This window comes from Salvia splendens, chromosome 3, assembly GCF_004379255.2.
Source record: "Salvia splendens isolate huo1 chromosome 3, SspV2, whole genome shotgun sequence".
Taxonomy (NCBI): domain Eukaryota; kingdom Viridiplantae; phylum Streptophyta; class Magnoliopsida; order Lamiales; family Lamiaceae; genus Salvia; species Salvia splendens.
Genome location: NC_056034.1, coordinates 8,513,113 through 8,538,977, shown reverse-complemented (window position 1 = coordinate 8,538,977; position 25,865 = coordinate 8,513,113). Strand labels below are relative to the sequence as shown.

The 25,865-nt window shown below is 42.6% G+C and overlaps 2 protein-coding genes and 1 long non-coding RNA gene across 3 annotated transcripts; 1 reads left to right on the top strand and 2 right to left on the bottom strand.

Moving 5' to 3' along the window:
• Positions 1 to 8,228: 8,228 nt before the first annotated feature.
• On the bottom strand, positions 8,229 to 12,169 carry LOC121794049. Its single transcript, XR_006049222.1, has 3 exons — positions 11,957 to 12,169; positions 11,441 to 11,753; positions 8,229 to 8,249 (listed from the first exon to the last, which is right to left on the bottom strand). It is a non-coding gene; the product is annotated as an uncharacterized LOC121794049 (long non-coding RNA).
• A 10,086-nt stretch (positions 12,170 to 22,255) lies between these two features.
• On the top strand, positions 22,256 to 23,319 carry LOC121796428 (protein YABBY 3-like). The gene is made up of 6 exons (XM_042195293.1): positions 22,256 to 22,327; positions 22,411 to 22,530; positions 22,596 to 22,668; positions 22,753 to 22,877; positions 22,960 to 23,062; positions 23,277 to 23,319. The coding sequence occupies exons 1-5, from the start codon at positions 22,256 to 22,258 to the stop codon at positions 23,059 to 23,061; spliced, it is 492 nt and encodes a 163-aa protein (XP_042051227.1). The 3' UTR covers position 23,062; positions 23,277 to 23,319.
• Positions 23,320 to 23,591: 272 nt separating this feature from the next.
• On the bottom strand, positions 23,592 to 24,534 carry LOC121793920. Its single transcript, XM_042191944.1, has 4 exons — positions 24,362 to 24,534; positions 24,179 to 24,284; positions 23,977 to 24,054; positions 23,592 to 23,894 (listed from the first exon to the last, which is right to left on the bottom strand). Exons 1-4 carry the CDS (start codon positions 24,428 to 24,430, stop codon positions 23,836 to 23,838), a joined length of 312 nt encoding a protein of 103 aa, XP_042047878.1. The 5' UTR covers positions 24,431 to 24,534; the 3' UTR covers positions 23,592 to 23,835.
• Between the last annotated feature and the right edge of the window lie 1,331 nt (positions 24,535 to 25,865).

The window sequence follows — 25,865 nt, the reverse complement described above, 5'->3', positions numbered from 1 at the left end:
CTGGGAAGATCTCCATGCTCCACAAGTTGGGGTGGTTCATAAGAGCCAATGCAGAGCTGCAATTAGATTCACCACAACAATTTGAGCTTCTAGTTTGGCTGGGCAGATCTCCATGCTCCACAAGTTGGGGTGGTTCATAAGAGCCACGCTCTGCATTGGGTGATATATAACTATTCCTATCCGGTTCAACTTCATGGTGGCAACGCAGAGAGCCCTGAACTGATAGTGAAGAACCAAGCTACAACCAAATGTATGCCATAATCAAATTTGGTATACACCGCAAAATTAAGAGAAATTTGAATTGCAATAGAGACAGATCCAGAAAATATTAACATACCCCAAAATAAATAGTGACCAAAGTAAACGTCCACCTGTTCGACAAAGGAAAGTGTAACGCCCGTACTTTTTAAGTACTAATTAAAAGGTGTCATGAAGAAATGACGTCTCTTTTAGTTAAATAATGGAGTTTTCTAGGAGACGTGTTTGAAGGACTCGTTGAAAGAATGACGATGAAGTTGCTATTTTTGGCAAGACGGATGAAATACGTGGAGATGGATATTTTTTTTTTTTGGAAGACGACGCGCGTAAATCGATTAATGGTTGAAGGAATTATATTTGGAACAACACCAAATATAAGTCGTGCCGTTAAGCGTTCTTTAATTTTTGTTTGTGAAGAACGAGATAACAAAATTTAATAAAGTCCCGTGAGTTTTAATTATCGAAGGAAAATATGAAAACATAAAGTATGAATTTATTTGGGCTTTTCAAAATAAATTAGAGTCCAATTACCTACAAAATAGCTTGGATCCTAATTATGATAAATCCACCAAATAATAATAGTATTTCTAACTTGGGCTTCCAAATTAAATTGAGCCCAAGACCTTTTAATTTATTTGGAGCCCAATATCTCTCCAAGAAAATGGGGTAAGCCCAAGAACTCTTCTTCTTTTTCCTTCCCTCTCGGCCGGTTCCTTTGTTCATGAAGACCCTCCGCCTTTCAAACCTTCCATCTTCCTCATTAATCCTACAGGCCAAGGGTCACACAATTTAATTATATCAACCCCTTCACTCTTCACAATCTTTAGCCATTCCAATCAAAACAGAAGGAAGAGTTAAGGTGAAAGCATATGGCCTATTGTAAGAAGAGATTGGCGCTGATCGGGATGACGGCAACGACTTCTGCTCCGATCAGCTACCACACGAACGACAGACAGCAGCAGCACGGGCTGCACTGTAACAGCGACGAACAGTGGCTGACGCGGCGCTGGACAGAGGCGGCGATGGAGGACTGGACGGCGACGACTCCTACTCCGAACAGCAGCCTCGCAACCAACGGACAGCAGCAACAACGGGCAGCAAGGGCTGATCGTGACGGCGATGGACTCACGGATGGAACGTGGTGACAAAGAGCCACCGCAGTAGCGGCTGCTCGGCGATGACGGCCAACCGAGACAGCAACAGCGCCGCGAAGCAAAGGCAGCGGCGAGTTAGAATGAGAAGTGACGAGGTTGAAAGAGAGGCCGAGAACGGAGGGATAGAGAGGGAGAGTTGCTGTCAAAATTGAGAGATAATTAGATGGAGAGAAAGAGTTGCAGCAATGTAAGTCACGTGAGAAAGAGGAGATGATTTGGGGAAGATTCCAATTGATGAGGAAATTGGAAATTATGCAAGGAATTCATTGTGCCTTTGCAAACTGATGCGGCGCAGACTTTGGGAAATTCTTTTTTTTTTTTTTTTGGGAAGAATTTAAAATGGAGGAAGAGGCGAAATACCGATGGTGAAGAGGAAATGATGTTGGGCCACTTTTGTTTGGGCCTCAGAAGAAAATTAATTTGGTGGAGAATTAAGGTGGCCAAGAAGAAAATTAATTTGGGCCAGATTACAAATTAAAAGAGATAGGCTAAGGGAAACACTCATGATGACGAAGGCTTTTCACGCACGCTTTTCAAAGATGGAATGAAGCACAAGTTAAAGCTTTAAACGATCGAGGTGGGCTTTCGAACTAAAGTATTTTTAAGAGCTTTCGATTTGATATATTGGTTTGAGCATCATTTTATGTGACGAAATGCCTGTGATTGCGATTATTACATGATTATGTGATTTATGTGCTTAAAGTGAAAGTGATTGTCAAGTGTTGCGCTGTGTAGCTTTTTAAGTGGTAGTGAAATGCTCGACTTGTTGATGTGATGTGAATTGATGCTCGACCTTAACAGAAAAGTGATTTATATTTCAAATACGTTTTTGAGGAAAATAAAGTTTGTAAAAGGATATCATGCCATGTTTTGTTTTGAGAAATGCCTATCTGTTTGTTTAGCAAGGGAGTTGTCCCTACTAGACCTATTGAAATCGAATTCGGGTCTGACTAGGGAGTGAGTCCCTACTCAGGCTAGTGTACACCAATAGGGATCGTGAGCCGTCTTTTGGGTCGGCCGGTCCAGTGATCGAGTTTGCGGCCACATTCTCGTTCACAGGATGTTGATGTTGATGAGATTGATGTTGATGAGATTGATGATGATGTTGATGATTGCTTAGTGGGGAGTGAGTCCCTACTATGCGTTTAATCGAATTCGGGTCCTAGCAAGGGTACGTCCCTACTCGGACTAGTGTACACGATGAGGACCGTGAGTCATCGAATGGGTTGGCCGGTTTTCGTGCTCGTGGAAAGTGGCCCCTTACACGGCACCCTAAAGAACAGATATGGCAGTTTCTTAAATAAATCAAGAAGAAATGGTTGTGTTTTGAAATGATGAGGAAAAATGATTTGAGGATGAGTTGAAAGGTTGTGATTGAGATATTTTTAGTGTCTCGGGCCTTTTCAAGTTAAAACCCCGAGGTCACTCAATGGTGGCATGATATAACTGTTTTGGCATTTGTCCACTGAGCGCATCAAGTACTCAGCCCCTGCATATGTTTTCCCTATGTGCAGGTTGAGCGTGGACGGAGGACGGAGGATGTTGAGCATTGGACAGAGACAGTATTCAATAAATGATCTGGTTACTATTGTGTCTTCATACATAGTAGTAGCTAACTCTCAAATGCTTCCGCTATGCCAAGTTATAAGAATTTCCTTGATTTCCTTTGAATTGTCAAACTATGTCATTCACGTTGTGTACCTTCGAGTTTTGAAACCTTGTTGATAAATGAAATTTCATCTTTTGATCGATATGTCGTACTCCTTTTGATTGTTCCCCCTTCTTCCCCGCCTCTTAAATCCCCCACGAGTCACGATTCCCCGTGCTTCCTATCCTTAGGAAGTGCGGTCGTGACAGAATGGTATCAGAGCAATTTTTCCTTCCGCTCTGGACCGAGAGTCTTTTATTCAATCTAGTCTAGACTCGTTTCACTAGACTAAAAGAGTATTCATTGAAGGCTCAACATTCCGTCTCGCCGCGCTCAACAAGAGAGAAGGTAAATGTTTTGAAATGAGGAATGTTTATGCAATTGATGTTGGACGTGATAATGAAAGAGAAGTACCCGGAGTTGTTCGTAAGAGATGAGCAAATTTCGGGACGAAATTTCTGTTAAGGTGGATAGAATGTAACGCCCGTACTTTTTAAGTACTAATTAAAAGGTGTCATGAAGAAATGACGTCTCTTTTAGTTAAATAATGGAGTTTTCTAGGAGACGTGTTTGAAGGACTCGTTGAAAGAATGACGATGACATTGCTATTTTTGGCAAGACGGATGAAATACGTGGAGATGGATATATATTTTTTTTTTGGAAGACGACGCGCGTAAATCGATTAATGGTTGAAGGAATTATATTTGGAACAACACCAAATATAAGTCGTGCCGTTAAGCGTTCTTTAATTTTTGTTTGTGAAGAACGAGATAACAAAATTTAATAAAGTCCCGTGAGTTTTAATTATCGAGGGAAAATATGAAAACATAAAGTATGAATTTATTTGGGCTTTTCAAAATAAATTAGAGTCCAATTACCTACAAAATAGCTTGGATCCTAATTATGATAAATCCACCAAATAATAATAGTATTTCTAACTTGGGCTTCCAAATTAAATTGAGCCCAAGACCTTTTAATTTATTTGGAGCCCAATATCTCTCCAAGAAAATGGGGTAAGCCCAAGAACTCTTCTTCTTTCTTCTTTTTCCTTCCCTCTCGGCCGGTTCCTTTGTTCATGAAGACCCTCCGCCTTTCAAACCTTCCATCTTCCTCATTAATCCTACAGGCCACAATTTAATTATATCAACCCATTCACTCTTCACAATCTTTAGCCATTCCAATCAAAACAGAAGGAAGAGTTAAGGTGAAAGCATATGGCCTATTGTAAGAAGAGATTGGCGCTGATCGGGATGACGGCAACGACTTCTGCTCCGATCAGCTGCCACACGAACGGCAGACAGCAGCAGCACGGGCTGCACTGTAACAGCGACGAACAGTGGCTGTAGGCATGCACAATCCGGCCCGGCCCGCCGGTTAACCGCCGGTTCGGGCCCGCCGGTTCATGAACCGGAACCGGGCCCGGAACCGGCGGGTTGAACCGGCTGAAGGGTCGGAGGGTCATAAGGGCCGGTTCAGGTTCGGGCATAACTTGAACCGTGAACCGGCGGTTCAAAACCGGCGGTTCGGCGGTTCGAACCGCCGGTTCAAAGGGTCGAACGGCTAGGGTTCGTAGGGGTTCGTAGGGGTTCAAAGTAGGGATAGGTATGAACCGGCGGTTCGCCGGTTTTGGGCGAAAACCGCCGGTTTTGGAGGAAAACCGCCGGTTTGAACCGGCGGTTCCGACCGGTTTCCGCCGGTTCCGGAAGCTTTTCAGGCGTAGGGGGCTAGGTGAGGTCAGAAACCGGCGGTTTGTGTCGGAAAACCGTGGACCAACCCGCCGGTTTCGTGGAAAAACCGCCGGTTTTGAGGTTGAACCGCCGGTTCAGGCGGTAAACCGGCGGTTCGGCCGAAAATTTGAAAGTTTGAAATTTGAATTTTTTTTTTTATTTCTTCCAATTTTACTCCTATAAATACCTCACTTCTCCTTCATATTTCCTTACCCCATTCTTGTGTTAACAAGGATTTCATTCTCAATCTCCATTTCTCTATTCTCTCATCATTCTCTCTAATTGCGCAAGTTTAATTCTACACTTTCTACTCACTACTATATTTGTTGTGCTCATAATTTACCACTTCTTTTATACTTCATACATATTTTATTCCAAGTCCATATTACTTTTCATTTATCAATATATTCAATATGTCTTCTTCTCGTGGTGGATCGGGACGTGGTGATCGGGGCAAGGGAATAGCCCAAGATCAAAGCACTACGCGTCCCTCAAAATCTCGACGACCTAGTCGTCGAGATGTTATGGACGAGGTTTCCTGATTGGCAGCCGAACGCATGCAAGTAAGTAATGAAAAATTTGTTTTCCAATTCACATGCACAAAATTTCATTAATTTTTTTTTGCGTTCATACTTTTAACTTCTACGTACATAATATTTGTAGATGGAAGAAGATCATAGGACCGCCATGCTACTTGCTGAAATGCAACAAGGCGGGGGTAGGGGAGATGAGGAGTTCGACGTTACTATATCGTCGGACTCGGACAACAACGAGGATAGATCGCATTCTCGTATTCCTTCTAGCACCGGCGGAAATGAGGAGATGCCTCCCCCTGCACCCACTAACACGGCAAAACCTTTGAAATCGGACATTTTTATCAAACACTACAAGAAGGTGGCGGTGGTGATTCCAAGTCCTCACGATCCGAACTCTCAAGAAGAGACTTCGGACTTTCATGTTTATTGCAACTATTGCGATAAAGTGTACAAATGGTCCGCCGGTGGTGGATATGGCACCCTCCGTCGCCATTTAGTGGCAAAGCATCCGGTAGAATGCGGCACTGCCTCTACCCAAAGCCAACTAAACTTCCAACCCGCCGGCGCCGGCTCGGGTTCGTCAGGTGCGCCTCTATTTAAATATGATAAAAAGAATTTTGATGATACAATGACTAGATGGGCGGCTATGAAGCATATGCCCTTTAATGTTTTTGATGACAAAAGTTTTGAGGTTACTATGCAAAGTGGGTTGAATGTAGCAATCAAAAGAATAGGTCGAATGACCGTGCAACGATCTACCGTTCGACAGTGCTTGGAGAAAAAGGTAGAATTATCACATTATTTAGTTAACATGGGCCACAGGGTGAACATTTGCTCAGATGTTTGGACGGATTGTTTTAACCGTCATTCATACATGGGTATTACGGTTCACTTTGTGGACAACAGTTGGACTTTGAACAAGCGTTTAATTGGTTTTAGAGAATTTGAAAGTCCACACACTGCACCAGAAATTGCTTCTTTGATTATACAAGTGTTGAATGAGTTTCAGCTATGCAACAAGATATTTTCTATTGGTTTTGATAATGCAACTGCCAACACCGCAAGTATTGCCGATTTGATTGCGGCTTGTACACCGGTAATTGGAGGTAAGTATTTTCATCAAAGATGCATTTGCCATATTTTAAATTTATGTGTACAGGATGCGCTTGAATTATGGCAAAAGCATGTCTCTCCTATTAGAAATGCAGTTAGATTAATCCATCAAAAGCCAGCTATTGGCAAAGCATGGAAGAAATATTGCCATCAAAAGAATGTCAGGTACACGAATTTTACTATGGATGTGTCTCATAGATGGAATTCGACATATGATTGTCTGAATTCTACCTTGACACATAAAGATGCTTTATGTGATTTTTATAGAACTAACCCCTACCGTGATTTATATCTTTCGCATAGTTGTTGGGATAACAGTTTGGCTTTATTTAAATTGTTCAAATATTTCAAAAATGCTACTGTTGAATTGTCGGGTGTTTATTATTGCACTGTTGTTCGTGTTTTGGAGCATTGCATGTACATATCCCTTGGTTTTAAAACTTCAATGAAAAATGCTTCCTCTTCTCCCGAGTTAATGTGTGTTTTGTATTATATGATTGAAAAATGGCTCAAGTATTTCAGTGAGATTCCTAACGTGTTTTTGATTGCAAAGGTATTGGATCCAAAATGGAAATTAGCAGGTACCTCTAGAATTTTAGATTTTTATTATAACAATTTGAGTTCAATTGATCTTGGTCCCCTTCAAGCAATCCAATCCGATACCAGTGACGAATTTGGAGTCGACCTCTCAGAAACCTTTCAAATAAACCTCCCGGACCGGTCAGTTGTGCAACAAAACCTCGAGTATAACTTGCGCTCTCTCTACACCGAATATGAAACCAAGTATAACACCACTCACCAAGTCAGAAGACCCCCTCCTCCACAACATAACTATGGCTTTGCATTTCAAGCCGATTATGATGACCCCGACGCGCAATCCCAACTAGCCGACCTATACAACTACAGCACCGGCGGAAGGTCCTCAGGTATGGTCAGTGAATTAGATTTATATTTTGAATCACTCTTTTCCTTTGGTGATGAAGGTCCTACTCCTCCCGCCCAAATCGACGTCCTCGATTGGTGGGGAACCCACGAGAAAGATTTTCCCATCCTTGCTTCAATGGCCAAGGAGATTTTTTCTGTTCCGGCTTCCACCGTCGCCGTCGAGTCCGCTTTTAGTGTTGGCTCGCGCGTTTTGGATGAATCAAGAAGTAAGCTCTCAGCGAAAAATATGGAAGCCGTGATGTTACTTGATGATTGGGCCAAAGCTGACGTCCGAGAACAAGAAAATGATTGGAATGATCGTCAAGAGGGATCACAAGATGAATTCACCGGGGATGAAGATTAGGCCAACCGTCAACCGCCGCCGGCCAAGCCAAATAGGTATGTAAGGTAAGAGAACTACGTGGACTTTGATTCCCTAATGCAAATGAGCAATTGGGATACGTAGGCACCTCAACTTAAATTTTTAATTTAAGTTGAGCTCAAGTCCTTTTTCTTTTATTTCTTTTTTTTTCCCATTAATTCCTACTTTAAAAATATGCAAATACAATTGCATAATTGTATTTGTATATACTCTAGTCGATGAAGTATATTTCTCTATACGGCTTAATGAGGGAAACTTTTGATAATTCTACTATAATTGTTGATTGTTAGACGAAACTCAACATTTAAAGTTGAATTGCTAAAGGTGTCCTTAATTTAGTTATGTAGAAAGATCTTCTTCGCCGGTTAAGAGTATATATATAATACACTTATACGTTTAAGAACTTCAACGTCGTTTCTTGTCATTTGTAATTAGTTCTTCACTAGTAGTCTCATTTGTATTTAAATTTTGTTTAAGACTTCAATAGTGACCAAAGTAAACGTCCACCTGTTCGACAAAGGAAAGTGTAACGCCCGTACTTTTTAAGTACTAATTAAAAGGTGTCATGAAGAAATGACGTCTCTTTTAGTTAAATAATGGAGTTTTCTAGGAGACGTGTTTGAAGGACTCGTTGAAAGAATGACGATGAAGTTGCTATTTTTGGCAAGACGGATGAAATACGTGGAGATGGATATTTTTTTTTTTTTTGGAAGACGACGCGCGTAAATCGATTAATGGTTGAAGGAATTATATTTGGAACAACACCAAATATAAGTCGTGCCGTTAAGCGTTCTTTAATTTTTGTTTGTGAAGAACGAGATAACAAAATTTAATAAAGTCCCGTGAGTTTTAATTATCGAAGGAAAATATGAAAACATAAAGTATGAATTTATTTGGGCTTTTCAAAATAAATTAGAGTCCAATTACCTACAAAATAGCTTGGATCCTAATTATGATAAATCCACCAAATAATAATAGTATTTCTAACTTGGGCTTCCAAATTAAATTGAGCCCAAGACCTTTTAATTTATTTGGAGCCCAATATCTCTCCAAGAAAATGGGGTAAGCCCAAGAACTCTTCTTCTTTTTCCTTCCCTCTCGGCCGGTTCCTTTGTTCATGAAGACCCTCCGCCTTTCAAACCTTCCATCTTCCTCATTAATCCTACAGGCCAAGGGTCACACAATTTAATTATATCAACCCCTTCACTCTTCACAATCTTTAGCCATTCCAATCAAAACAGAAGGAAGAGTTAAGGTGAAAGCATATGGCCTATTGTAAGAAGAGATTGGCGCTGATCGGGATGACGGCAACGACTTCTGCTCCGATCAGCTACCACACGAACGGCAGACAGCAGCAGCACGGGCTGCACTGTAACAGCGACGAACAGTGGCTGACGCGGCGCTGGACAGAGGCGGCGATGGAGGACTGGACGGCGACGACTCCTACTCCGAACAGCAGCCTCGCAACCAACGGACAGCAGCAACAACGGGCAGCAAGGGCTGATCGTGACGGCGATGGACTCACGGATGGAACGTGGTGACAAAGAGCCACCGCAGCAGCGGCTGCTCGGCGATGACGGCCAACCGAGACAGCAACAGCGCCGCGAAGCAAAGGCAGCGGCGAGTTAGAATGAGAAGTGACGAGGTTGAAAGAGAGGCCGAGAACGGAGGGATAGAGAGGGAGAGTTGCTGTCAAAATTGAGAGATAATTAGATGGAGAGAAAGAGTTGCAGCAATGTAAGTCACGTGAGAAAGAGGAGATGATTTGGGGAAGATTCCAATTGATGAGGAAATTGGAAATTATGCAAGGAATTCATTGTGCCTTTGCAAACTGATGCGGCGCAGACTTTGGGAAATTCTTTTTTTTTTTTTTTGGGAAGAATTTAAAATGGAGGAAGAGGCGAAATACCGATGGTGAAGAGGAAATGATGTTGGGCCACTTTTGTTTGGGCCTCAGAAGAAAATTAATTTGGTGGAGAATTAAGGTGGCCAAGAAGAAAATTAATTTGGGCCAGATTACAAATTAAAAGAGATAGGCTAAGGGAAACACTCATGATGACGAAGGCTTTTCACGCACGCTTTTCAAAGATGGAATGAAGCACAAGTTAAAGCTTTAAACGATCGAGGTGGGCTTTCGAACTAAAGTATTTTTAAGAGCTTTCGATTTGATATATTGGTTTGAGCATCATTTTATGTGACGAAATGCCTGTGATTGCGATTATTACATGATTATGTGATTTATGTGCTTAAAGTGAAAGTGATTGTCAAGTGTTGCGCTGTGTAGCTTTTTAAGTGGTAGTGAAATGCTCGACTTGTTGATGTGATGTGAATTGATGCTCGACCTTAACAGAAAAGTGATTTATGTTTCAAATACGTTTTTGAGGAAAATAAAGTTTGTAAAAGGAATATCATGCCATGTTTTGTTTTGAGAAATGCCTATCTGTTTGTTTAGCAAGGGAGTTGTCCCTACTAGACCTATTGAAATCGAATTCGGGTCTGACTAGGGAGTGAGTCCCTACTCAGGCTAGTGTACACCAATAGGGATCGTGAGCCGTCTTTTGGGTCGGCCGGTCCAGTGATCGAGTTTGCGGCCACATTCTCGTTCACAGGATGTTGATGTTGATGAGATTGATGTTGATGAGATTGATGTTGATGAGATTGATGATGATGTTGATGATTGCTTAGTGGGGAGTGAGTCCCTACTATGCGTTTAATCGAATTCGGGTCCTAGCAAGGGTACGTCCCTACTCGGACTAGTGTACACGATGAGGACCGTGAGTCATCGAATGGGTTGGCCGGTTTTCGTGCTCGTGGAAAGTGGCCCCTTACACGGCACCCTAAAGAACAGATATGGCAGTTTCTTAAATAAATCAAGAAGAAATGGTTGTGTTTTGAAATGATGAGGAAAAATGATTTGAGGATGAGTTGAAAGGTTGTGATTGAGATATTTTTAGTGTCTCGGGCCTTTTCAAGTTAAAACCCCGAGGTCACTCAATGGTGGCATGATATAACTGTTTTGGCATTTGTCCACTGAGTGCATCAAGTACTCAGCCCCTGCATATGTTTTCCCTATGTGCAGGTTGAGCGTGGACAGAGGACGGAGGATGTTGAGCATTGGACAGAGACAGTATTCAATAAATGATCTGGTTACTATTGTGTCTTCATACATAGTAGTAGCTAACTCTCAAATGCTTCCGCTATGCCAAGTTATAAGAATTTCCTTGATTTCCTTTGAATTGTCAAACTATGTCATTCACGTTGTGTATCTTCGAGTTTTGAAACCTTGTTGATAAATGAAATTTCATCTTTTGATCGATATGTCGTACTCCTTTTGATTGTTCCCCCTTCTTCCCCGCCTCTTAAATCCCCCACGAGTCATGATTCCCCGTGCTTCCTATCCTTAGGAAGTGCGGTCGTGACAGAAAGAGCGAACGGAAAAGTTAGAACAACCACAATATCAGTTCAATCTGTCTACCTTCCCACTATTACCCCCCAAAATATCACAATTGATGCCATAGAGTTACTCAAATATATAGTGGAACCTCTCAGTTGCAACTGAAATTAATAAATGGAAGAATCCAAGCAACAGTTAAAAAACTATACAGAAAATTCATAACCATATAATCCATCCTTTCCAACTATGACTACAAACACGAACCAATCAGGAAAACAGCAAATTCTCAAATAATTAAACTTACTCAGTATAAAAATAATATTTCCCAACACCACTGATGATTAGATCAGCTAGAAGCACAGCAAACAGCAGAGAGAAAGCAAGTAGTCTATAAGCAAGCAACCAAATAGGATGGATTGATTTTCAGCAAGTCCCCCAAACTTCATCCCAATACAAGCCCCCTGCTGCCTCCAGCTGATCCCCACCGGATTCCCTATGCCCTTCGTGTCTCCATATTAGGAATGCAGAAACCAACATGGCTAACAGAATCAATAGTGCACAGAGCAAGAATCTCCAGTTCAACCAATAACTTGGAGCCGTTGTATCATCCACCATAACTGGCCAAGCATGATCAAGCAGTCTTGTTAAGAATCTCATTCTTATTTCAAACACTTCCATTCATCAATCTATTCTATTTTCTAAATAACGGAGCTATGCACATATGCAGGTAAATATACCAACTCGCCGAAGCGTAATCGAAGCAATTAAAAACAATAAATAATGAATTAGGTGATTGCAGAAACTAACAGCTCTGATTTACCAATATCTAAGCGAATAAGCTGGAAAATGAAAATCGAAGTAACAACTCCACGACAAACACATGCGAGTGATTCAGCAGCTGTGATTGGGAAAAATGAAACAAGCGTGTCCTGTTTTCTCCGCAATTGAAGGAATTAAAGATTCCTCATAACTATTGTACGTTTCAGAAAAGAGAAATACTAACTGAATTGGCAGTCAAATTTGTACGGTGAGAATGAGGGTTTTATTTTTCCTTTCATTTTTTCAGAATGGGATAGAAGTAGATATTGATTGAGTGTTGAGCACTGATGGTTGGGCGAATTTTTTATGGTAACAAATGCAGGTAAAAAATATATAGATCACGACACAAGGAATTACGTGGTTCGATTTACTGAGGTAAATCTACGTCCACGGGAAGAAAGGAGGGCAAGATTGTATTGCTTGATCTGGTTTACAGCTTACAAATACAGACTTGCTATATGATATTTGATGTCTAGAGAGCTTTTTTCCCCTCCCCTCTAGTCTATCTGATCTAAGTTCTATTTATACATTGAACTAAGATCGTGGCTTGCATCACCACTAACTAGATCGTGGATGTCGTGGAGGTCATGAGATCCTGCATGGGTCCACTATCTCTTTGTTTGGTCCGCTATCCTGCATGAGATCCTGCATGAGTTGACACCACTAACTAGATCGTGTAGTGGAGGTCGTGGAGGTTCTGCATGAGTCCACTATCTCCCAGTTCGGTCGAATACTGAGACCGAACTGCTGAACTATTGCCGAGCAGCTTTTGCCGATCTGAGAGTAGAGCTTGATTGGTCAGCTTTTACCGAGCTGTAGGCTGGGGCCGAACTCTTTGGTAATGCCGAACTGATACTCTTCCTTGGGCTTTGGGCTGATGGGCCGTCACTGCTATTGGGCTTGTTTAGTACGTACCCCATCACTAGATTTACCTCAGTAAATCGAACCACGTAATTCCTTGTGTCGTGATCTATATATTTTTTACCCGCATTTGTTACCATCAAAAATTCGCCCAACCATCACTGGCGCCGTCTGTGGGAAGCAGAGAACCAAATTTGTGATAAAGCGAATTTTTGACCCTTTTTCCACCCCAAAAAAAAAAAAAAAAAAAATGCATACCAGATCACGTAACACCCATAATACCGTTCGTGATAACCATGAGGAAGCTAGTCCAGCCCGCAGGTCTGGAAAACAGCCTCGGGAGAAATCTACTTCCAGTTCTCACGGAGAAGGAACAAGCCGCTCAAAGACTCATCGCACCGAGTCTTCCCAGCAGCCCGATTTGAACGAGGCTGTCAAGTTGTTTTTGGCCGAGAAGCAGGAAGAGTTCTTAATTTTCCTGCAAAAGGGCCAAAAGCCGGAGACGAAAACGGTGGATTCTCCCTCCTCATCCAGACATGAAAGTCACTACCGCAGTAGTGCCGTGTCTTCCAGGAAGAAGAATCCTCAACCCCGACATGTTCCTGTTCCTCCTCGGTACCGGAATCACAGGAGAACTCCATCTCCTCCATACCGAAGAGATGTCGGGTTCGCCATGTACGGAGCATTGAAGACTCCGTTCTCGGACGATATCACCCGAACTCCCTTGCCACAGAACTACCGAACTCCGTCGATGACTTATGACGGGTTAGTGAATCCTCATGACTTCCTGGGACGCTATCAGTATAACATGGCGAACCAGGGTCTCAATGAGGTCCATATGTGCAAGCTGTTTCCCGAGCTGCTTATCGGGAACGCAAGAAGGTGGTTCGATAGTCTCCCCCAAGGCAGCATTAGATCTTACCGAGATCTAATGGATGCTTTCCACAGGAGGTTCTTTCAGAAAGCGGAAGCCCGAATCACTTCGGCTCAGCTGCTTTCTATACGTCAAGGTCGCGACGAAAAGATCAGCGACTTTATGACGAGATTCCACAAGGAATGCCTACAAGTAGATGATCTCAATGATCTACTTGTCATTTCGGCATTCCAAAATGGAATCCTGCCCGGAGCTCTCTACAGAAAGCTCGTGGAATGCAGTCCGCAAACAGCTCAAGAGATGTGGGACATTGCGGACCAGTTCTCCCGTGCCGATGAGGCAGACCGTCGCAAACGGTCTTTAGACAGCTCATCCCGAGGAGACAGGAGGAAGCCCGATCATAGCGATCAGGGACATCCTCGCCGAACTCCTTTTGGCGATCAGGGACATCCTTGCCGAACTCCTTTTGAAAGGATTCAAAGGACTCCGGTGCAAGACCGATTGGGGCCACGTCTCAATCCTGAGAAGCCGCCCGCTCAGTTCGTACCATTGAACAAGTCGAGAGCGGAAATTTTTGAACTGCATTCCGATATGTTCGAAAAACCAAAGCGGATGACGAAATCGGCCGCGCGTCGACCTCAGGATCAATATTGCTCCTTCCATCAAGACCACGGTCACGATACCGAGGAGTGCCGACATTTGGCTGCAGGTATTGATGCTCTTGTGAAAGCAGGGACGTTAAAAAAATACCAAAGCAAGCAGCCGAAAAAGAACAAAAAGCAGAGAGGTGCGAACTGCGCTCCTCAGGATCCGAAAAAGCAACAGGACCCCGAAGACGATGACGAGCTGCAATATGATGGAGTAATCCTGACTATTGATGCTCTCCCTGCCGGGAAGACTAAATCGTCCCTGAAGTCAGAGCGCAGAGGCTTCAATCGAGAGGAGCCAACGCATAAAAGGCTGAAGCAGGACGAAGTGATTACATTTTCAGATGCAGATCCCGTCCCGGCCATCTCTCCTCATCAAGACGCTATTGTCATCCAAGCCGGAGTGGCAAACAAACTGATCCACAGAGTGTTTGTGGATACCGGAGCGTCAGTCAGCATTCTTTTTAAAGAATGTTTCGATAAACTAGAAGTGGATCCAGCTCGGCTCAGTCCGGCTCCGCTTCCTCTGAAAAGTTTCGCCCAGGAGGACACCCGCCCTGAAGGTATTATCAGCCTTCCGATTACGGTGGGAAGAGCGCCTACAAGCTCCAGTACGATGATCGAGTTCTTTGTGGTAAAAGCTCGGTCCCCGTACAACATCATCTTGGGAAGAGACTGGCTCAACGCAGTTCGGGCAGTTTGCTCTACTTATCACCTCACCATCAAGATCCCCACTAAAGGTGGGATAGCGGTCATCCGAGGTGATCAAAAGAGAGCAAAAGAGTGTTTGCAGATTGCGCTTAAAAGTGCCGAGCAATTAGATCGGCACCATCAAGCATAGCAATCACATCAGCCGGAGTCAGAGGCAGGCGAAATGACCGAAGTCACACCGGAGCCGAACTCGATGGTGTACGGCACTGAAGCCGTGATTCCGGTTGAGATCGGCATACCCAGTCCCCGAACTCTTAATTTCTCAACAGAACTGAATGAGGACGGACTGAGAGCCGAACTAGATCTTGCCGAAGAAAGAAGAGAATTGGCCTGCATAAAAGCAGCCAAGTACAAGGAGCAAGTAGCCCGGTATTATAACCAAAGGGTGAAAAAGCTGCAATTTCAAGTGGGAGATCTCGTCTTGAGAAACAATGAAGTAAGCCGAGCAGAAAAGCTGGGCAAACTCGAACCCACATGGGAAGGTCCATATCGGGTGTCAGAAGTCCTCGGCAAAGGGTCTTATAAATTGACCCACATGTCAGGAGAACAAGTACCCCGAACATGGCACATTTCCAACCTCAAGAAGTTCCATTTGTAAGAGACAGTCCGGTCAGTCAGTCTTGTGTCTAGTTCGGTCCTAGGGGTATGTGCTTTCTTTGTTTTTTACTTCTTGTTCGTCCTTTTTATTTGTCTATGTGCGTTTTGTCTGTCTATGTGCATGTCGTCTCTTACAAATGTTACTGAGGTATCTTGTTCTTCGAAGGCTGATCCCCTTTTTAGAACATATATAAGCCAACGATTGTGAGTCCAAGCTTCTAAGGAGGATACAAGACCACAATTCAGCTTAAGAAACAAGCAGTTCGTCTGAAACGAACTGCAACAAAGGGAAAGTCCGATCCACGCGATAAAACTCGCCGAATTAGGACAAGGGAAAGTCCGATCCCCAAATTAGGACAAGGGAAAGTCCGATCCGAGCGATAAAACTCGCCAAATTAGGACACAAGCTTAGTCCGGTCAAAGAAATTTACTTCATAAGACCAAAGACGAGTCCGGTCAAAGAAGTTTACTTCATAAGACCAAAGACGAGTCCGGTCAAAGAAGTTTATTTCATAAGACCAAAGACGAGTCCGGTCAAAGAAGTTTATTTCATAAGACCGAGGACGAGTCCGGTCAAAGAAGTTTACTTCATAAGACCGAGGACGAGCACGATGAAATTTTTTCGCTGAGCTGTAAATACGCAGTGATAGAAGCGAAATGAAAATTTCATTTATTAAATCTTGTTCGGCATATAATTCTGCTGCCCTACGAGAAGGCGTTACGCCATTACAAAGGACTATTCTACTGTCCATGGTTGCTAAAGTTGAGCCATCTATTCACAAAATCCTCGTGAAGCCGAGTTCGGCCATTCCGGGCAGCTGAAGAATAAGCAGGTCGACGAGATGCTCTAATCGACCTACCGCCTCTTCCCTGAGCCCGGGAAGCTCTAGCACCTCGGCGGCGAAGAGTCTCTTCACGAATCATTTGCCGATCTTGCTCACTCATAGTCACCGCTCCTCTGCGAACTTCAGTCCGTCCTCGTCTTGACGTCTCCGGTTGTTCCTGAGTTCGTTGCTGACTTGAAGTAGGGTTTTGAGCAAGTGAATCAGAGGTTTGAGCTGGAGTGCGAGCATCTGTTGGCGGGAAATGCCTAAGGAATCTCTCGATTGAGGGACGCCGGGAAAGAATGATGTCGTACCGAGAAGCCCAGCGCCGCAATGATTTCACGACTTGTTGGCAAGCCGAGCTCTCCAGCGCATTGTTCCTCCGGAGTACATGATATTCCTCCCACAGTTCGTCAACTCGTTCCTGAACTTCAGAGATGGTCATTCCCCCGCGCCTGCAGATGAAATCCTCATACGCAGTCCTCTCAGCGACGGCAGTATTCAGCTCGGCCTCCAGATCTTTCTTTTCGGACTCTAAGTCCTTATTGTCGGCCTCCAGCTTCACTAAACAAGCCAAGAGTTCGTCATTCTTCATCTGGTCAGCTATGGCTTTTTTCTCAGCTTCGTCTAAAGCGGAAGAGTACAGCCGCTTCCAGTGAAGTACCTCCAGCTCCTTAAGAGTTAAGAATACAAAGCAGCTATGTCAGTTCGGCATTTCAGTTTACTGAGCAGGTAGTAAACCACAACAGGAGTAAAAGAGAGTACGAAAAGCTATACGAAGACACAAGTGTAGAAAGAAGAATTTTTTCATTCATAAGAAAAAAATTTTTTACACAAGGAGGGCTTCAAGGCCATTTTACAACAAGGAAGAAACTAAACTAAGAGAAGGGAGACGAAATCATACTCCGCCAGCTTCGTCTCCGGCTCCTCGGTGAGGTTCAGCTTCCTTCTCCTTGTCTGCCTCAGCTTCAGCCTCGGCCTCCCTGCTCCTCCCAGCCTGCTCGGTGCCCCCATCACCGATCAGCAGCACCTCTTGCTCGGCCTGCCCGTCTCCGGGCTGCTGATCAAGCTGCTCGGTCTCACCCTCTCCGTGGAAAATTGGAGCGGGTGGCTTGCATCACCACTAACTAGGTCGTGGATGTCGTGGAGGTCATGAGATCCTGCATGGGTCCACTATCTCTTTGTTTGGTCCGCTATCCTGCATGAGATCCTGCATGAGTTGACACCACTAAATAGATCGTGGGTGTAGTGGAGGTCGTGGAGGTCCTGCATGGGTCCACTATCTCCTTGTTCGGTCGAATACTGAGACCGAACTGCTGAACTTTGCCGATCAGCTTTTGCCGATCTGAGAGTAGAGCTTGATTGGTTGGCTTTTACCGAGCTGTAGGCTGCGACCGAACTCTTTGGTTGTGCCGAACCGAACTGAACTCTTTGGTCGTGCCGAACTGATACTCTTTCTTGGGTTTTGGGCTAATGGGCCGTCACTGCTATTGGGCTCGCCATTAGGGTTTAGTTGTTTAGTTCGTACCCCATCACTACCCCCCCGAAAAGCGAAGTGAATCACTTCGGCATTTTGGATGAGTGTAAGGGGGAGGCTGACGTCAGGGGTGCCAGAACTTCCCGGACTCAGGGAAGAGGCGGTAGGTCGATCAGAGCATCTCGTCGACCTGCTTATTCTTCAGCTGCCCGGAACGCCCGAACGCCCGAAAGCACGGAGAACCTCCCCTTGGGCAACCACGGCGGCAGCATCCCTCCGTTTCGTCTGCTCTCGCTGGATGATGAGCTGGTTTTTGGCAAACTGGGCTTCATCCTGGCCGAGATCCTAGCAGCTCTGGCCTTCTCAAAGTCTGCCTTAGCCTGTTCGGCCTGGTGACGAGCAGCCGCCAACTTCCTCTGCATCTCAGCGTAGTCGCTGGACGCTTTAGAGAGTTCGATTGTGACGAGCTTGCTGAGCATGCTATTCCTCTGAAAATGGAAAAAGGAAAGAGTCAACAGAGGGGCCACCAAAAAAACATAGGAAAGAAGCAAAGCCAAAGAATCAAGAAGAGAAGTTACCTCGGCAAAGTCCGTTGGCCATGCAAAAGGCTCACAGACATGCTCCGAAGGGGGCACCAAGACGATGTCTCTCTCCGGCGCTCTTGGGGGCTTCTGGGTCTTCCCCTTCCCCTTTGCCGAAGTGGACTCCGGCTTTTTTGGATCCGAAGAAGAGGTCTTCTGCCTCTTCGGATTCTTCTCGGCATCAGGCGCCGAGCTGGTAGCCTTCTGTTTCTCCGGCTCCTTAAGCTCGGAGGATTTGCGGCTAATCTTATTTAGCAAGTTCACTGCCAAAAAGCAAGAAAGCAAGGTTAGTTTTCGCCACAAAAGCAGTAAGGCACAAAAAAGAATTCCTCACCCTCAGTCTCTTCGTCCGAAGACGAGGAGTCGAACACGAAGTCGCCCTTGACGAGCTCAGACTCCAGGTACTGCTTCCTAATCATAGGAATCTTATTGAGCTCGCCCTCGAGCTCGTCCAACGGTTCTAACCGAGGATGAGGAATCACGGACTTCGGCCCTCTCCAGGGAAAGCCCGGAGCCGCTGTCCTATTATAAAAAAAGAAGCGATGTTGCCACTTTGGCCACTTGGTTTTGCAGAAGGCCCTAAAAGGCTGTAAAGGGATCAAGTAAAACCAAGATCCTTTTCTCTTAAACTGGAAAAAATTAAGGATTGCCCTCAGAGACAGATCCTTATCTAGCCTACGCAGTTCGGTAGCAAAGGCCGATAAGTGCCTCCAAGAGTTCGGAGTCACCTGACCTAAAGGGAGTTGAAAAAAATCAAGCAGCTCTACAAAGGCAGGGGGAAGAGGGAAACGAAGCCCGCATTCCAAGCCGGCTTCATAAACGGTGGCGTAACCCTCCGGCGGCGAGTCAGCCCTATGAAGGTCGTCGGGAATCGCAACCTTCCCCCCAGGAAAAAAATATTTTTCGTGTAGGGATATCACAGTATCCTTACTCAAGATGCTGTGAAAATACTCTACGGTCTTCTCCCCGGATTCTTTCCGGCTAGAAGACCCCTTACCCCCTTTCCTACCGCTACCTGACTCAGAAGAAGAAGAAGAAGACATGGTTCTTACTCTTTGAAAGTCTGAAGAAATTCTGAAGAAATTCTTGAAAGCGGAAGGAAATTTTTACGCAAAAGAGAGAGAATGCAGAAGAAGCAATAGCAAAAGTGTTCAAATGATGAAGAAAGGACGTATTTATCAGATTCGGAGAAGATTTCAAAATCATCGCACCGTTTCGAATCCCACCTTTTCAGGATTCAACGGCCGGATTTTACTGTCGCATTTAATACAGTCACGCGCAAGGCACGTCCCCTGACGTCAGCCTCCCCCGTACCTTTATCCAGAATGCCGAAGTGACTCGCTTCGCCGAAGTGATTCACTTCGCTTTTCGGGGGGGTAGTGATGGGGTACGTACTAAACAAGCCCAATAGCAGTGACGGCCCATCAGCCCAAAGCCCAAGGAAGAGTATCAGTTCGGCATTACCAAAGAGTTCGGCCCCAGCCTACAGCTCGGTAAAAGCTGACCAATCAAGCTCTACTCTCAGATCGGCAAAAGCTGCTCGGCAATAGTTCAGCAGTTCGGTCTCAGTATTCGACCGAACTGGGAGATAGTGGACTCATGCAGAACCTCCACGACCTCCACTACACGATCTAGTTAGTGGTGTCAACTCATGCAGGATCTCATGCAGGATAGCGGACCAAACAAAGAGATAGTGGACCCATGCAGGATCTCATGACCTCCACGACATCCACGATCTAGTTAGTGGTGATGCAAGCCACGATCTTAGTTCAATGTATAAATAGAACTTAGATCAGATAGACTAGAGGGGAGGGGAAAAAAGCTCTCTAGACATCAAATATCATATAGCAAGTCTGTATTTGTAAGCTGTAAACCAGATCAAGCAATACAATCTTGCCCTCCTTTCTTCCCGTGGACGTAGATTTACCTCAGTAAATCGAACCACGTAATTCCTTGTGTCGTGATCTATATATTTTTTACCCGCATTTGTTACCATCAAAAATTCGCCCAACCATCAAGCACTAACTTTGTCTTCTTGATATCAAATACTTCGGCGCTTGCTTTCCATTATCTGAGCCAGAAGCAGGACTCCATGGCACACAAAATAAAAACAGAATCGCGTCGTCCAACAGAATTTGTAATTAAATTATATCCGAAAAATTAGTTTAGTAGTAATATGAAGTCATGTTTTTAAGAACATCCAGAGTGTTAGTCATGCTTTTAAGAACATCCACCGTGTTTTTGGACAAGCAATAGCACAACCATAGCCAAGCCACAAACTCCTCCGACCACATCATCAGCCCTAAAAACTCTTCCTGCCACATCATTATGACAAGTAACTGGACAAGCAATAGCCCAGCTATAGCCTAGCCGCAATAAACAAAATTATAAAAACAAATAATTAACCATCACATAAAATACGGAATTAAATTTTCGACACAGATACGGGAATACTCAATAATAATATTAAAATTTTAAAAAGTACATTAATTAAAAAAAATACATTAATTTTTTTAAAAAATTACATAAATAAAAAAAATCCTCCTCCACACACAAGCCCCCCCCCCCCCCCCCCCCCCGCCCCCGCCCCACTCCTCGGCGTCGTCGCCGTTGTCGCTGCTATTCAGGACCCCCAAATCTGCGGCATCTGAGCCTGCGTCTGAGGCCCCCACCTCTGCCGTCCAACAGAATTTGTAATTAAATTATATCCGAAAAATTAGTTTAGTAGTAATATGAAGTCATGTTTTTAAGGTGTGGCAAATACTCCCTCCCTCCGTTCCATATTAATAGAGTCATTTTATCATTTAGTACGTTCCATAATAATAGAGTCATTTGCCTTTTTAGTAAAAGTCAACACATTTTTCCACACAAACTTTACTATCTCTTACTTTATTTTCTCTTCATCTCTCTACCTTTTTTCATTTTCCACTTTACTCTCCCTTTACTTAACTTACCTAACACAATTTTTCTTAATCTCGTGGCGAAAAGAAACTCTTCCATTACCATGGAACGGAGGGAGTATTAAAATTCTTAATCATCGAAAATTCGATTAATTAACTTCACAAGAAAATTTGTATTGATCTATTTCATGCATTCAAGGGAGCTTAATTTTCTAAAGTTATAAGAACATCAAATCAATTTGCTCAAAACCTATTCTACAAAATAGTAGGAGTAGTAACTATACTAACTGAAAATTCACAAATTAACATACTTCCTCTAAGGACTATGTAAGAAATGGAAGAAACAATTTTATGTACAAGATAATATTTCTAATATTATACTAATAAAGGAAGATATTTTATCACAAGATAATTTTTATTATATTGTTTATAGTTTATATATTAGATAATTAATAATAGTCACACCAAACGATTTTTTTGTTTGAAGAAAGACAAAACTGGTTAGATCTTAGATGGCAGATTTCCTAGTTAGCATCAGTTTCATTTTTCAAGAGAAAAATAAATAGTCTGATCACATGGGAAAGAATTGGCATTTATAGTTCATTATAGGATGCACTGGACTTGTAATAAGACTTCTCTCCTCATTTTCCTAGTTCAGGCTGAAATTTTAATGTATGTATCAGACATAAATGTGTCACTGTATATAGAAACTTATGCACATGAAAACATGAGTTTGATACAACTGGAAACACAGTTGATACTTTCTTCTACATTCTCATCTATCTTCAAACTGCTTTTAATATTTTCCCTTGTTTCTCTCTGTGAGAAATGTCAGCATTAGAGAGCTTGCTGGAGCAAATTTGCTATGTGGAATGCTGCATTTGCAATACCATCCTACTTGTAGTTAATTAACCCACCATTTTAATATTAGTGGCGTGATTAGTTGGCTAATTGCATAGCTTAATTTGGTATATTTTGTGCAGGTTATCGTTCCTTACAACAGCTTAGCAATGGTGGTGACAATCAATTGCGGCCACTGCGATAACATCTTCCCTCTCAACATGCTACACCTCTTTCCATCATTCAACCAGCAACGTAAAATGGTAAAAATGCCGTAATACTGTTTTAACTGCAAAGAACTCAATTCAAGTGTGTATGTGTCGAGAAGGTTGCGGACGAAGAAGAAGATGATGATGATGAAGACAGGGATTATGTATGGTGCAACCATGTTATCCAGAAACGTAAAGCTGTTTCTCAATCTTAATGAATTGTTGTGTTATTGTTAGTTATCATAAATGATCTGGTGGAAATTTGTTGTGGTGCAGCACCGGAAAAGAAGAAACGCGGTCCGACTGCATACAACCGTTTCATCAAGTATGAAATCAAGAGGCTCAAGGCTGAGCATCCCAACATCACTCACAAGGAAGCTTTTAGTGCTGCTGCCAAAAATGTAAGTTTTTTTTTGTTAGGAAATTTTGAACTGTGGCTTAATTATTAGTAGTAATTTCTTTACACATGTTGAAACTGTGTAGTGGGCACATTGCCCACAAAGAGAGTATAGAGATGGACAAGTCAGTGCTTGTGATGAAGGAGACACAAATTACCATGGTCATGCAATCCATTGCCCATCATGAGGTAATCACTGTTATACTAGAACAAGATGTTGTATAATTTTGATGTTCTAGCTGCAAGTGTAGTTCTATTAGTATGAAAAAGAAACAGCTAATTAGTATCAACCAGAAACATCCACATAATGAAAGTAGAACTCATTCAAATGTAGCATGTTAAGAGGTCAATTTTATGCTGCTGGAAATTGCTAAACTGCTATCTGCTGCTACAAAAATTTCAGGTGCATTTTCTTGGCAATGCTTTACATGAAACAAAGGCATTGAGACAATGTGGTTGAACCACAACACCTTTCTATTGAAGGGGTGTCAATTTCTCGGGCAACGCACCATTCAAAAAGAGAGAATTGCAAGTGGTGATTAAGGTGCTTAATGAAAATTGAGTTTTATTTTCTCTCTTTCTTTTTATAGATCATGAATTGACTTCATTGATTACAGTTGGTTGTGCTTTGTTAATAATTAAGTATGCTTTTTTTCTGCTTTTGTCCAAATTGAAGCTATGCAAGGACAATATCTTTGCAGCACCATGAACCTTCAAATTTGTAGTGAAAAGTAAACATTTACTAATTGCTTTCATATAAGATTTTTTTTCACATACACTCTTCTTGATACAACAATATCAAACAAAATAATAACTATAGTGCAAGTTTGATTCATCCAGAAAAAAACAATACTATAAAATTATTGGGGATAAGATAATTATGGATTTAGGAGTTTCTAACTAATGCAGCACTTCAATACTGCTACATGCATGTATTTCCTTATAGAATCCTTTCATCTTAGTCATGTATTTGCACTGGTTTCTTCTTCCAAATCTTGGTGTCCTTTGAACATATCTATATCTGAAACCAAATATCCAAAGTGAGACTTAATGAATAAAAAGTAGTTTTATAATGAGGTGAAATGAGAATAAAGAGTTTTTACTTGAGTATGGCCTAAGAGATAGAGATTGGAAGTATGCTTGGAAAAAGTCCTTGTTCTCTTTCAGCAGCTCTTTCCACACTGAACACACACAAAAAAGATCAACACACAACATGCAAAAACTGTTTGCACCTATCTCCAAATTAACCACACACTACAAACTCCACAAATTAAGCAAGGCTTATGATATGAAGTGAAGATAAACCTGTGAGAGTTACAAGAGGTCGAATACGAGCATGCTCAGCCAACGCCTTCACACATTCATCTCTGTCCATACGGAATAGCAAGCACCTCTCTATCATATTCTGAACCTGTAACTCCAAAATGAACTCATGATAGATTTGCATAAATTATCGAATAGATGTTGCATGAATTTAATAAGTAGTACCATTCTAATGTAGGTGTGAGGTTGGCAATCCAAACAAGGGAAAGAGTGAAGATGGTGATGGTTATCCATGATTCTCTAGAAAAAACAAGAACAAGGTTGTTCAAGAAAAGCAAATTTAAGAGTAAGAATTTAGGAAGCAAACAAATGCAATAAAAGTAGGGAAGATATTTGGGAGGTCTTATCGTGGTCATAAGGCATGATAAAAGTGTTATCCAGAAGATCCAATCCAAGGGCCAAAAAAGCAGGAGCAATCCAAACAAAACCTTTCACCTCATCTCATATCAGATAAGAGCATTAATATTCTTTTGCATTAGGGTTGGAAAAGATTAGTTGTTGATGATGATGACACTGTCTTCAATCTTAGCCAATCCTTTCAATTCAATGTCACTCTAATTGTTGCAGTTTTTGGTCCCGCATTATTCAATTTGGCGTTTTTGTTTGAATTCTTGATTTGGATCTTTGATGCATCCAAAATATATTATGAAATAAGTACTACATAATTAAAAATAAATTACTAAGAAATCCTATGAATAAAATGACTCGATAAACATTGTTGTTAAGAATATGGAAAAAGGACAGTGTTCATATTGATTTATCTATTGATGATTGGGCGAATTTTTGATGGTAACAAATGCGGGTAAAAGAAAATATAGATCACGACACAAGGAATTACGTGGTTCGATTTACTGAGGTAAATCTACGTCCACGGGAAGAACGGAGGGCAAGATTGTATTGCTTGATCTGGTTTACAGCTTACAAATACAGACTTGCTATATGATCTTTGATGTCTAGAGAGCTTTCTCTTTTTAGTCTATCTGATCTAAGTTCTATTTATACATTGAACTAAGATCGTGGCTTGCATCACCACTAACTAGGTCGTGGCTTACATCATCACTAATTAGGTCGTGGCTTACATCATCACTAATTAGGTCGTGGATGTCGTGATGTCGTGGAGGTCATGAGATCCTGCATGGGTCCACTATCTCTTTGTTTGGTCCGCTATTCTGCATGAGATCCTGCATGAGTTGACACCACTAAATAGATCGTGTAGTGGAGGTCGTGGAGGTTCTGCATGAGTCTACTATCTCCCAGTTCGGTTGAATACTGAGACCGAACTGCTGAACTATTGCCGAGCAGCTTTTGCCGATCTGAGAGTAGAGCTTGATTGGTCGGCTTTTACCGAACTGTAGGCTGGGGCCGAACTCTTTGGTAATGCCGAACTGATACTCTTCCTTGGGCTGATGGGCCGTCACTGCTATTGGGCTTGTTTAGTACGTACCCCATCATCTATGTTTTTCGCGGTTCTGGACTTGACTTAAATCTTAATCATGCTAATTGATATACGACCCAATTCATTTTCACCTTATATTAGGCACGTCTGAGGGCCGGAATTTTTAAAGGTAAAAGAAATTTAATTGGAAGTGATTAAGCTTGGATTAAAGATGACGAAAGAGCACACATCAATATTTGGTTGAAAAAAAACTCCTAAAAAAGAGGTGACTGA

Excerpts from the sequence above, each read along its gene's own strand:
- LOC121793920 (XM_042191944.1), bottom strand. The coding sequence starts at position 24,430 with ATGGATAACCATCACCATCTTCACTCTTTCCCTTGTTTGGATTGCCAA. Across the intron at positions 24,285-24,361 it reads CTCACACCTACATTAGAATG|GTTCAGAATATGATAGAGAG; the intron begins GTACTACTTATT and ends TTGGAGTTACAG. Across the intron at positions 23,895-23,976 it reads ATCTCTTAGGCCATACTCAA|ATATAGATATGTTCAAAGGA; the intron begins GTAAAAACTCTT and ends ATTTGGTTTCAG.
- LOC121796428 (XM_042195293.1), top strand. The coding sequence starts at position 22,256 with ATGTCAGCATTAGAGAGCTTGCTGGAGCAAATTTGCTATGTGGAATGC. Across the intron at positions 22,669-22,752 it reads CAACCATGTTATCCAGAAAC|CACCGGAAAAGAAGAAACGC; the intron begins GTAAAGCTGTTT and ends GTTGTGGTGCAG. Across the intron at positions 22,878-22,959 it reads TTAGTGCTGCTGCCAAAAAT|TGGGCACATTGCCCACAAAG; the intron begins GTAAGTTTTTTT and ends GAAACTGTGTAG.